We start from the raw sequence: 13,251 nt of genomic DNA, 5'->3' as shown, positions 1-13,251 counted from the left end.
GATAGATTTTGAGCGCGCTAAAAGCAAAGGGCGCGATGTCTCTAGCATGGCAACGCGGCATCTTTCAGGCAGGCGCTGGATGAATTCTCGCCTGGTGGTTTTTTACGTGGCATGAAGCTGGGTCCCAAATGCAACTACCGTGGTCTCTGACCAGCACAAGAGGTAGAAACCTACTGCTCGATCATCTGCATCCCTTTGTTTCATCGCTGCACTTTACACGTTAAATTGCACCTTTCGCACGATTCTTGATATCCAGCACAGAAATAATGAGTAGTTGCTGCACGGCTGCGCGCTCATCGTATCAACATTCCCTGCTGGTGACTCAGACTTACACGAGGAGTCCACCAATTCTTGTCTCTGTTAGTGGTGAATTTCCTCAAACAAAGATACTCTCACGACGCACTTACTACGCTGATACGTCGTTGTACGAGACGAGTTCTGATAAGAAATGGCTAAACCACTGAACCCGAACCGTATTAGAACTTCAGGAAGTCTCAGCGAGCATGATAGTGGTACGGCCTACGACTTCACCTCTAAGACGCCAGCGAGAGAGAAATCCACGCCTTGCTGATGCTACTACTAAGTTGCTGCATCGTGAGGTTCCAAATGACTTTCGAAGGGTGGTGGAATCCGCGTTCCGACTTCTCGACGCCTTTATACGGACGAAAAGTGGGTGATGCACGCTACTGGACAAATGAGCTCCTCGTCCACCCCTTGAAGCCTCAAAGGATGTTCACCTGCCACCGTCTCATCGTCTGCCTTGCGGTGTCATGCGGAAGGGGTATCAAGGTGCATGTGGTCAGTATACCGCTCTCCCGGCCGTTTTGCAGCCTTTCGGGACCGTCGAGCTGCTACTTTTCTTCTAGGAACTCCTCAATTAAAGTCACTAGGCTGAGTAGACCTCGCGCCAATCCTCCCAGCAGGAAAAAAGATCTTTGGTAGCAGCAGGAATCGAATGAGGGCCTTTCGCATGGCAGCCACCTACGCTGACCGCTCCCCTATGTACGCGAACTACACGTCCCTTGTAGGTGTGTCTAGTTCGATTGTCCTTCACTATATGATGGGCCATGACTTTAATGACAAACGTGGTGTAGCGTAATTTCCCGCTCGTTAGGGTCCATAAATGACGGGCACCAGTCCATGCTGGATGAGGTAATTACCACATTTCTTTGGCCATGTGGTATTACTGCCGCTCCACTATCATTTACTCTAAGAATCTGGAGTTTGGCTGATTGACTGTCGAATACGTGATAGAATACTTGATGCAGAGCACTTATCAGATAAAGGTGGACGGGAGTTTGTATAACAGATGTAGACAGCCACGGAAGCTCAGCGAGTCAGTAATTTACTGGTAGATTACGATCATTTATTTAAGGAGAGAGAGAAAGAGATGCTCTGAGAACTTACCCTTGATGACAAGCGTTCCGTTGCCCAGCACTCCTATACGCCCTCCAGGGACCAGAGGATCGTCGTTCCTCTGCCACTGCACTGATGTCTTGGCGGCACCAGCCGTGAGGCAGTGGAACACTGCTGTGCCCCTTGGCGCGATCTCCATATCTCGAGGACCGATGTCAATAATAGGAGGAAGCTCGTCGCCAGGGGCCAAAACCTAAAGAGCATTCACTTCAATGTAAATAAAAATTTCAAAGTATCTGCTAAAGTTGTCACACATTATCTCCATTAATGAAACATTTGTCTGCTTCACATAGAGACATACAGTTAAATAACGGGATGTAACTTTTAATTTATATACGTCTTAGGCCTTTCATCGACTTGTTCTCCAGAAATATGTAATCTGTTCCGGTTTTATTATCAGTGATTTTCATTGTTGAATTTTCCTTCAATCAGTTAGGAACGCAAACACATCAGGTCAGTAATACACAGGGGTTGGAATAAAACAGGGGAACACCGCAAGAAATACATGCCTGAGTATAAATGTAGATGCAGGCCAGGTTTCGCTGTTGTATCTGACCATGTACGGCACATGTAGAATGTGCTCAATACGTTGCGAGTGTGAGTCGTGAACAGAACAGTGTTCTGTGTAATCGTGAGTACGCATTATGTCGAAGCTAAATGACGCAAGCACGGGCAAACTGTTCCGGTGCTTCGAGAGGAATCGTATCGGAGATTTATACTGTCTATATGGTAAATGGAAAAACACGGTCCGCTAAGTGAAAACGTAAAAAGATGTGTGTATTGTATGATTGTGAAGGACGGTCATTGAAAAGGATTGTGAAGAAAAATAAGAGGACGACAGATGCACAAATCACTGCAGAACAGAATCTCTCAATTACGTACATGTGAGCACCAAAAGAACACAAAAGGAGTTTTATAATCAGGGAATTGCAGGCTGAGCTGGAATTCCAAAATCACTCATCAGTCATACACATGCTAGTAACAGGAAACCGTAGTTTCGGAGGCATAAAACCTGGAGTATGGAGCAATAGAAGGATATCATTTGGTCGGACTATTCTTTCGCACTGTTTCAAACACCTGGTCGAATTTACGTCCCATGAGTGAAACGTGGTGGGGTTTCGATGATGAATCGTTGTATTCCAATGGGCCGCATAGCTACACTGCAAGGTGGAAATAGTTCCATGGATCATGTGGCCAGTTTAGCTGATAAGGTCTATTATATGGCACAATGTCTTGTTGTCAATTGTGACGCTTTGTTGTAAGAGGACAGGCCCCTGCTCACACAGTTCGCATCGTCCTGATACGCTTTTTCTGAACACATGGATGAAGTGCCGCATCTCGCCTTGCCACCACAGTCACCATATCTCAATATTATTGAGCCTTTGTAGTTTACTTTGGAGAGATGGGTGCGTGATCGCTACCCATCAGCATTACCTGAATTTGCCACTACTTAGCCGAAGGATGGTAAAATATTCCCTTCAAAAACATAGAGGAACTGTATTTATCCATTCCAAGACGACTGGAAGCTATTTTGAATGACAACGGTTTTTCTACAGCGTTTTAGGCATGGTAACACGTCGTGTTTATGGTGTTTCAGGTGAAGTTTACATACGCAATAACGTGGTGCATTGTATCTTGTTTGCTGACTGCTGATCGCGTGTTGTTGGTCTGATTCTATCTGTTTTACTGAGATGACCATAATGTGTTTTCTCAAAATTTAGAGAGAATGTTGTCAAAGAACCACTTAACAATTCCTTTTAAAAGATCATTGTAAATTGATATGCCACTTTCTCTGTAGTAGGGTTTAATACAACACTAATATCCCCTGCAAAAAGTATCGGTTCCGTTTGATGAATGTTAATTGGAAATTTCATTCGTGTAAGTGAGTAATTGGAATGGACCTAAAATTGAACCCTGTGGAGCTCTCTTTGTGTTTTTTTTTTTTTTTTTTTTTTTTTGCGCCAACTCACTGCAGTTTTCTCTCCTTGCAGCATTGTATCTTTCAGCACAAGACAACGCTGAAGTAGAGGAATAAACAAAAGTCTTTCCAATAATCGAAATTTTTTGACCACCTTTTGGCTTTTGCTGATGATCTGGCACTCATTGCAAATAATATTGATGAAGCTAAGGTTTCAGTGTCCAGCCTACAATCAATTGCTGCTAAGACTGGCCTAAAAAAAGCAAAATAAAAAAAATTAGAATTTGGCAAAACTGAATTCATCACAAACATCAAACACGCTCCTCCTCATATTGAAATACAGCAAGAGAAAATCAAGCAGTCGAAGAAATTTAAATATGTTAGAGAAATAATTGTACCTGACGGTTCAGAAAATGCATGTGTAGAAAGTAGGTGATCTAAACTAGAAGGTGCTTTTCATCTGTGCGAAGACTTATACAAAAGCAAAAGTCTGTCTTTAAACCTAAAACTTTGTCATTATAACACCGTAATCAGAGCGTCAGCTTTGTACGCATCAGAATGTCTAAATATGACGAAGAAAGGGCCACTACGAAAACTTGAAATAAAAGACCTGAAAATTTTGAGGAAAATCCTTGGCCGTATCAAAGAAAACGGAGAATTCCTCCGAAGACAAAACTGTGAATTATACGAACCTACAGAAGACACTGTTACCAGCATGAGGAAGCGGAGAATGACGTTTTTTGTTCATCTAGAAAGAATGAACCCGCAAAGACATACTCATAGCATACATTCATCAATGTAAGACATTTCCGGCGGCACATGAGGACTCTGACCACAATCTATTGGTTATGACCTGTAGATGAAAACTGAAGAAACTGCAAATGGTGGGAATTTAAGGAGATGGGACCTGGATAAACTGACTAAACCAGAGGTTGTACAGAGTTTCAGGGAGAGCATAAGGGAACAATTGACAGGAATGGGGGAAAGAAATACAGTAGAAGGAGAATGGGTAGCTTTGAGGGATGCAGTAGTGAAGGCAGCAGAGGATCAAGTAGGTAAAAAGACGAGGGCTAGTAGAAATCCTTGGGTAACAGAAGAAATATTGAATTCAATTGATTAAAGGAGAAAATATAAAAATGCAGTAAATGAAACAGGCAAAAAGGAATACAAACGTCTCAAAAATGAGATCGACAGGATGTGCAAAATGGCAAAACAGGGATGGCTAGAGGACAAATGTAAGGATGTAGAGGCATATTTCACTAAGGGTAAGATAGATGCTGCCTACAAGAAAATTAGAGAGACCTATGTAGAAAAGAGAGCCACTTGTATGAATATCAAGAGCTCAGATGGAAACCCAGTTCTAAGCAAAGAAGGGAAAGCAGAAAGGTGGAAGAAGTATATAGAGGATCTATACAAGGGCGATGTACTTGAGGACAATATTATGGAAATGAAAGAGGATGTAGATGAAGATGAAATGGGAGATAAGATACTGCGTGAAGAGTTTGACAGAACACTGAAAGACCTGAGTCGAAACAAGGCCCCCGGAGTAGACAACATTCCATTAGAACTACTGACGGCCTTGGGAGAGCCAGTCCTGACAAAACTCTACCATCTGGTGAGCAAGATGTATGAAACAGGCGAAATACCCTCAGACTTCAAGAAGAATATAATAATTCCAATCCCAAAGAAAGCAGGTGTTGACAGATGTGAAAATTACCGAACTATCAATTTAATAAGTCACAGCTGCAAAACACTAACGCGAATTCTTTACAGACGAATGGAAAAACTAGTAGAAGCCGACGTCGGAGAAGATCAGTTTGGATTCCGTAGAAATGTTGGAACACGTGAGGCAATACTGACCCAACGACTTAGAAGCTAGATTAAGGAAGGGAAAACCTATGTTTCTAGCATTTGTAGACTTAGAGAAAGCTTTGACAATGTTGAATGGAATACTCTCTTTCAAATTATGAAGGTGGCAGGGGTAAAATACAAGGAGCGAAAGGCTATTTACAATTTGTACAGAAAGCAGATGGCAGTTATAAGAGTCGAGGGACATGAAAGGGAAGCAGTGGTTGGGAAGGGAGTGAGACAGGGTTGTAGCTTATCCCCGATGTTATTCAATCTGTATATTGAGCAAGCAGTGAAGGAAACAAAAGAAAAATTCGGAGTAGGTATTGAGGTTCGCCGATGACATTGTAATTCTGTAAGAGACAGCAAAGGACTTGGAAGAGCAGTTGAACGGAATGGATAGAGTCTTGAAAGGAGGATATAAGATGAACATCAACAAAAGCAAAACGAGGACAATGGAATGTAGTCGAATTAAGTCGGGTGATGCTGAGGGAATTAGATTAGGAAATGAGACACTTAAAGTAGTAAAGGAGATTTGCTATCTGGGGAGCAAAATAACTGATGATGGTCGAAGTAGAGAGGATATAAAATGTAGATTGGCAATGACAAGGAAAGCGTTTCTGAAGATGAGAAATTTGTTAATATCGAGTATAGATTTAAGTGGCAGGAAGTCATTTCTGAAAGGATTTGTATGGAGTGTAGCCATGTATGGAAGTGAAACATGGACGATAAATAGTTTGGACAAGTATAGAATAGAAGCTTTCGAAATGTGGTGCTACAGAAGAATGCTGAAGATTAGATGGGTAGATCACATAACTAATGAGGAAGTACTGAATAGGATTGGGGAGGAAAGTAGTTTGTGGCACAACTTGACTAGAAGAAGGGATCGGTTGGTAGGACATGTTCTGAGGCATCAAGGGATCACCAATTTAGTATTGGAGGGCAGCGTGGAGGGTAAAAATCGTAGAGGGAGACCAAAAGATGAATACACGAAGCATATTCAGGAGGATGTAGGTTGCGGTAGGTACTGGGAGATGAAGAAGCTTCCACAGGACAGAGTAGCATGGAGAGCTGCATCAAAACAGTATCAGGACTGAAGACCACAACAACAACAGACATTCATCAATTTCGAAAACTAAATCGTATTCCAAATGGGCAAGCCAAGTTAAAAAGGATTTACAGGAAGCTGAAATTTCATTTGATGACATTCAGGATCGAGAAGTTTTCAGAGAAAAATTCAAAATTACTAAAAACCTTATTTCGCTTACTACGCCAGTTCCACGTCCTGCCTGCAAATGGTCAAAACAGAGGAAAGAAGCACAGTCAGCCAAAATAAAATCTACTGGCTGAAGAGGAAAACAGGAAAACGCAATCAGGGAAGAGGTAAAAATCTTTGTGATCCATAGCAGGCCGAAACGATAGCAAAAAAAGAAAAAAAAGGAGTATCTTCTGCCATGACCATGTGATTAGCAGAGTATGGTAGTAGATGTAGCTACACAGGACAGCGACAGTAGGGTACAGCAGAGTGTGGTGACTACCTGTATCTCGGCGCTGCTGGTGGCGGATCCCGCGGCGCTGACTGCGGAGCAGACGTAGCGGCCCGCGTCCTCTGGCCTGGCGGCCCGAAGCGTCAGGGTGCCGTCCGCGGTGACGCCGAGGCGCGGCTGGCCTTCGCCCGCGTCCTGCGCCTGTCCCTGCGCTTGTTCCTGCTCCTGGGAGCTGCCGCTGCCGCTGCTGCTGCTGCCTGGGAAGAGCAGCCGGCGCGAGCCCTCGCGCGCCCAGAACACGGAGGGCGGCGGCCGGCCGTGGGCGGCGCAGGGCAGCGACGTCTCCCCGCCCTCCGCCACCGTCGCGTCCGATGGCCGCCGCCAGAACGCGGGCGGCGCTGCAACAACCACCACCAGACACTCACCCGGCGCAGCTGACTGTAGCGTCCGATACACTATCCCTCACAGAGAAACAATCAGAACCGCTCCATAGTTTTGAAAATGCAAACATCTCTGGTTAGTTTAAAACACGTGACTTGGTTCGATGAGTGGGATGAGTCAGGCACACCGAGGTTAGCTACCACCTGAACTTTCACCGCAACTTCATGTTGCCAGGTGACCACATATCTCAACCGCGCAAATGTTAAAAATCGATTGCTGACGCTCATAAAACTTCTTTGCTCGACGTTTCCAACCGAGGGGTTGGTCTGCGTATCGCGTGAGGGAGCGGAGTTGCTTGCCGAGCCCACTTAATATTTTCGCCATTGTGGGCTTGTGTACACATGCCGTTGGACGCAATGGGTAGCCGCGCGGTGTAAGGTGCCTTGCTACGGTTCGCGCGGCTCCTTCCGTCGGAGATTCGAGTCCTCCCTCGCGCACGGGTATGGGTGTGTGTGTGTGTGTGTGTGTGTGTGTGTGTGTGTGTGTGTGTGTGTGTCAGTGTTGAGCTTAGCGTATGCTAGTTTAAGTTAGATTAAGTAGTGTGTAAGCCTAGGGAGCGATGATCTCAGTAGTTTGGTCCCTTAGAATTCATACAATTTCGAACATTCGAACACATGCTGTGACGCCGTTATCCAGGTGCTGTGGACGTGCTGAACTTGTGTTTTCCTGCAGTGCTGTGTGCTGTGTCGTTGGCACAAGACATAGACGTAGCCTGAGCTAAAGCACCACCGGCGCAAAGATGAAAGCTGGTGCCAGTACCATAGAGACTCCACCAGTGCTACGGGCAGCGCTGAGGATGAAGATATTGACTTCGCCTCGGCCAGTTGCCGAGTATAATCCGTCAATGACTAGATGACAACGGGCAGATGCCTACTCAGAATAGTGATGAGCAGCTCTCGCCCACTTGGTTATACATAATCCTCAAGCACTTTGACAAGGAATGTCGTTTAGTGAACTCTTGCAAGTGAACAGACAGTACTTGTAATTTGGATTTGTTATGCACTGGGAAGTTTACCTACGATTATTTGCACTTAACTGTACAGGGCCATTTTTGCGTTGTATTAGAAGCAGTGTTGCTGAATTCATTATTCGACTAGTCACAAATATAAGTAAACCATTTAACTCATTTGTGTCGGAGGTACTAATTTGTTGGAGTGTTGTAGAACCTTCGCTCTCCTATCCTGTTACCTGACCCTGGGGCATAGCTGCATAATAGTGGCAGGTAGGAATTGTCTTCGTGGTGTACTGCACCAGAAGCCGTTTCACGAACTCACAAACTCGGTTTACCGCAACAGCAGTGGTAACTCGGCCCCTGCCTGCCGCGGTGACCAAGCGGTTCTAGCCGCTTCAGTCCGGAACTCGGGCATGGATGTGTGTGATGTCCTTAGGTTAGTTAGGTTTAAGTAGTTCTAAGTTCTAGGGGACTTATGACCTCAGATATTAAGTCCCGTAGTGCTCAGAGCCATTTGAACCAATGTTGAATTCAGCCCCCGCGCGGGGTAGCAGAGCGATCGAGGCCCCTTGCTACGGTTCGCGCGGCTCTCCCAGTCGTAGGTTCGAGTCCTCCCTCGGTCGTAGGTGTGTGTGTGTTGTCCTTAGCGTAAGTTAGTTTGAGTTTGGTTAAGTAGAGCGTAAGCCTAGGGACCGATGACCTCAGCAGTTTGGTCCCATTGCAACTTACCACAAATTTCCAACTCGGCCTCCACAACAGAAGCGACGAGAGCGACGACGCCTTTCCAAAACAGGCGAAGAGGGTTTACGAAACAATGGACGTTTGAATGCGTGCTCTGCCGCCAATCTCCCACTGCTGCTGACGAGTTTCTTCCGTATCTTGGTGAACAAAAAAGTCTCGAGTTCTTATCATACAAGATATGTGCCTCGTTTCGTACTATCATTTGAAAAAAAAGACGGTAGTTATGACCACGTAATTCGTGATGCGGAAGGACGTGACCGGAAGCGACGCACGCGACCGTCCTTCGGATAAATATCTCAACAACTGGAGAACGGAATGAGATTACCTTCTACTCTCAGTTTTATGGAAAATTTCCGTATCTTTCCTACATTTCATTTACTGCACTGTTTGACCTCTTACACGCACTGTCTCTCAGCAAACGCACCAGCATGTGGAGAGCAGTACAGCCGTAACAAAAGTCGTCTCTGCAGGGAATGCAAAGGGCTTGGCTGCAGTAGCGAAAGGATTAACAAAACGCGCACTTCTTCCTGCTCTGAATCTTTGTCTGGCGGCTGGTTTGGTAACTGCGATCGCTAATAGACAAAAGAGGTCCGACTCTTCACGTTATCGGTGGCTGTGGAAGGGGCGGGCATAATACAATTCAAAAATCAATTCTTCTCTCCGCTTGTATGGTGACGAGATTGCGTTGTCGGAATACGTAAGCTTCTCATGTCGGCTGCCTCCGTTGTGGATGCCGTTGTGCCAGTGTTTACTTGTAGCCGAGGACGGGCGTCCAGAGGAGACCCCGTGCGTATGACAGTTGAAAAATCATTGATTCCCTCTGCCTACTTGGTCGCGGGTTTCAGTCTTCGGAGTCGGCACGTTTCTTATTTCTGCTGCCTGACATGTGGATGCTGTGCTGTCGGAGTTAACTTGGAGTCAAACACAGGTGTACTAACAAAACGGGGACCAACTCTGTCACGTGTTGCTGAACCACCTGAAAGGCTATTGGCATTCGCGAAGTCCTATGTTCGTGGTGCGAAATTCATAATGCCGCTTACCTTTCTTCAGTGACAGTAAAATTTCTTTTAGATTTTTATTTTCGGTCACAATTCCGGGCTAACAGTTCAAGCCCGATTTATATTGAGCCTATTGTAGAGGGTAAACGGAGTATTATATTTTAATTTTGATTGTTTTATGGAAGTCTCATTTACAAACCAAATGTTAAAACCGCGAACCGTCTTGCTTTGTCTGTTTTCCTTTGAACTGTTACAGTAATCTCTTTGATTCACCATTACAGAGTTGCTAGTTAAAGTTATGAGGGTCTCGTATAATTATATGGTGTGCGATTTCTGGTTGTCTTGTATTAATGTCATTCTGTTTTAGTTCTGATGGGTCCGAGAGATCTCTGAGCTAAATCAAAACAGTAGCCTTATGTTAAACTACCATTTCTTTCCACCTCTTTCGTACGTTATTCTTAGGAACCTAATATATTTGGTAAGATTTATTTTCTTATTGCTTATCTTACCTGAAAATTATGTGTACAAACTTTATTTTCAGTGCCGTAATCATGAATGAGTTTATAGTAGCTGTTGTAATACTTCCTGTCATTTGTTTCTTGTCAGTGCTAAAATACCGTTGAGGCAAGTAAATAACAAGAAATGTATTTTTATTATTATTTTTCTCAGCACTTTACGACTCCCACATCCAGGCTCCCTACGATTCCAGTCTCTTCTTGGTACAGAGATAGGATTATGTCGAGTATAGCGTAAACAACACGTACCGTACCTACTGCTTGGGCTGCAATACTTTCCCTGTAGTCCGCAGCTCGTCGTCGTGCGGTAGCGTTCTCGCTTCCAACGCCCGGGTTCCCGGGTTCGATTCCCGGCGGGGTCAGGGATTTTCTCTGCCTCGTGATGGCTGGGTGTTATGTGCTGTCCTTAGGTTAATTAGGTTTAAGTAGTTCTAAGTTCTAGGGGACTGATGACCATAGATGTTAAGTCCCATAGTGCTCAGAACCATTTGAACCATTTTTTTTTTTTTTGGACACATCCGAAAGAACAGACGCCATTTTGATCCTGCCGGCACTATGAATCAAGACACGAAGGAATTAAAGATATTAGCTGCGGTACCGGACGCTTTGATCGAGCGGTTCTAGGCGCTTCAGTCCGGAACCGTGCTGCTGCTACGGTCGCAGGTTCGAATCCTGCTTCGGGCATGGATGTGTGTGATGTCCTTAGGTTAGTTAGGTTTAAGTAGTTCTAAGTCTAGGGGATTGATGACCTCAGATGTTAAGTCCAATAGTGCTTAGAGCCATTTGAACCATTAGCTGCGGTGGGCATGGATTTATACCAATCGAAAATTTGTGCCAGAGCGGGATTCGAATCCAGGTCTCCTGCTTACTAGGCTGATGCCCCGACCATCTCGCCATACGGACACACGATCACCACTCGCGAGAGACGTGCTAGGGTAGTCTGTGCCACTGTGGTGACCGCTGAGTCCGGGTACTCTAGTGGTCAGCGTATCTGCCTAGCAAGCAGGAGACCCGAGTTTGAATTCTGGTCTGGTACAAATTTTCAACTTGTCACATCGATTTAAATAAATGTCATTTGGCTGTTAGTGTCTTCAATACCTTTGTGTCTTGCTATTATGACGACAAGATACACCACAGTTCCGTTGAAAATAAAGTTGTCGCCTGTATTTTCGTTATTAATAAAGTACGAGAACGCACTTCCGTGTGTTTCATGAAACTCTGCTCTTTGTCGGCCTATAGTATAAACAGATAACAAATCTGTCGTGCCGCGAATTGCGGTGCGATGAATTCTCTCCTTTTAGGACGGGGAGCGCTCAGCGATTGCTCGTTACTGTGCTGCAGCTGTACCACCCCTGTCGCTAGACAATCGACGCAATGAGAACGCTAATGCACAGAAGAGTCTCTTAAATCATCATAACCGTTTCATGTAAGGACTACAGCTGCATGAAGAAATAGGAGGATCCTCAAAAATGCTCCTCGGACAAATAAATTTCTGGTGGAATAGAGAGAGAGAGAGACAGACAGACAGACAGACAGGCAGGCAGGGAGGCAAAGAGAGAGATCACCTGAAGCTCGCCGGTCTGTCGATAGAGCTGCTACTCGTGAGCTACGAAGTGTCTTGGCTGGAGGCGGTAGTCAGTCCGTGAAGGAATGACAAGGGGAGCAACCACGACATGTGTGAGCAGTGCGAACAGAGCTGTAAGTTGGTGTGGGCAGCAGGGGGTAGTGTGGAGGGGTGCCGGCCTGAGCTAGCAGCGAACGGAGCTTGTTATCAACACGCGGACATGGGTTCCTATTCCGAGTGGGCGGACGCAGACTGGTCTCTTGGGGAAGCCATGCTGACGATACACAAGTGTGGCCGGCCGGAGTGGCCGTGCGGTTAAAGGCGCTGCAGTCTGGAACCGCAAGACCGCTACGGTCGCAGGTTCGAATCCTGCCTCGGGCATGGATCTTTGTGATGTCCTTAGGTTAGTTAGGTTTAACTAGTTCTAAGTTCTAGGGGACTAATGACCTCAGAAGTTGAGTCCCATAGTGCTCAGAGCCATTTTGAACCATTTTTTTGATACACAAGTGGGTACTATCCGCGGTGCGTGCTGTTGGTCTACGGTGCACAAGGAGACCGTCTTGCCAGTGGTGCTGGACCAAAACATCTGTTGTGCAGTTGCTGGCATTCTAATTGTGATTCATCTTAAGCTGTCCTAACAATTGGAGAGTACAGTGTTTTCATGTTTACTATTGTCCATGCGGCCCGGTCACTGCAGGCCGTAAGTGTCTGTAGCTGAAAGGGGCGTTTCATTTGTCGAAGACCTTGGGGGTGAACTCTTACGTTGTTGTTAAGTTATATTTAGATATATATAGACTGAAGCGTCGAAGAAACTGGTATAGGCACGAGTATTCAAATACAGGGATATGTAAACAACCATAATGCGACACTGCAGTCGACAACGCCTATACAAGGCAACAAGCGTCTGGCGCATTTCTTAGATAGGTGACTACTGCTACAATGAAAGGCTATCAAGATGTAAGTGAGTTTGAACGCGGTGGTATAGTCAACGCACTAACGATGGGACGCAGCATCTTCGAGGTGGCGATGAAGTGGGGATTTGAAACTTTCTGGCAGATTAAAACTGTGTGCCCGACCGAGACTCGAACTCGGGACCTTTGCCTTTCGCGGGCAAGTGCTCTACCAACTGAGCTACCGAAGCACGACTCACGCCCGGTACTCACAGCTTTACTTCTGCCAGTACCTCGTCTCCTACCTTCCAAACATTACAGAAGCTCTCCTGCCAGGAAGTTTCATATCAGCGCACACTCCGCTGCAGAGTGAAAATCTCGTTCTGGAAACATCCCCCAGGCTGTGGCTACGCCATGTCTCCGCAATATCCTTTCTTTCAGGAGTGCTAGTTCTGCAAGGTTCGCAGGAGAGCTTCTGTAA

At 45.6% G+C, this 13,251-nt stretch overlaps 1 protein-coding gene across 1 annotated transcript in view; it reads right to left on the bottom strand.

Annotated features, from left to right (window-relative positions):
- The window catches only part of LOC126204047 (roundabout homolog 2-like), a 318,078-nt gene that overhangs the window by 97,640 nt on the left and 207,187 nt on the right, over window positions 1-13,251 (bottom strand). The window contains exons 6-7 of the mRNA XM_049938471.1: window positions 6,721-7,067; window positions 1,408-1,609 (exon numbers count right to left, since the gene is read on the bottom strand). Of these exons, the coding sequence (XP_049794428.1) occupies window positions 1,408-1,609; window positions 6,721-7,067 (549 nt within the window). The remainder of the gene's footprint in view (window positions 1-1,407; window positions 1,610-6,720; window positions 7,068-13,251) is intronic.

Source organism: Schistocerca nitens, chromosome 9, assembly GCF_023898315.1.
Source record: "Schistocerca nitens isolate TAMUIC-IGC-003100 chromosome 9, iqSchNite1.1, whole genome shotgun sequence".
In the NCBI taxonomy this organism is placed as follows: Eukaryota; Metazoa; Arthropoda; class Insecta; order Orthoptera; family Acrididae; genus Schistocerca; species Schistocerca nitens.
This window is presented reverse-complemented; position numbering and strand designations above follow the sequence as displayed.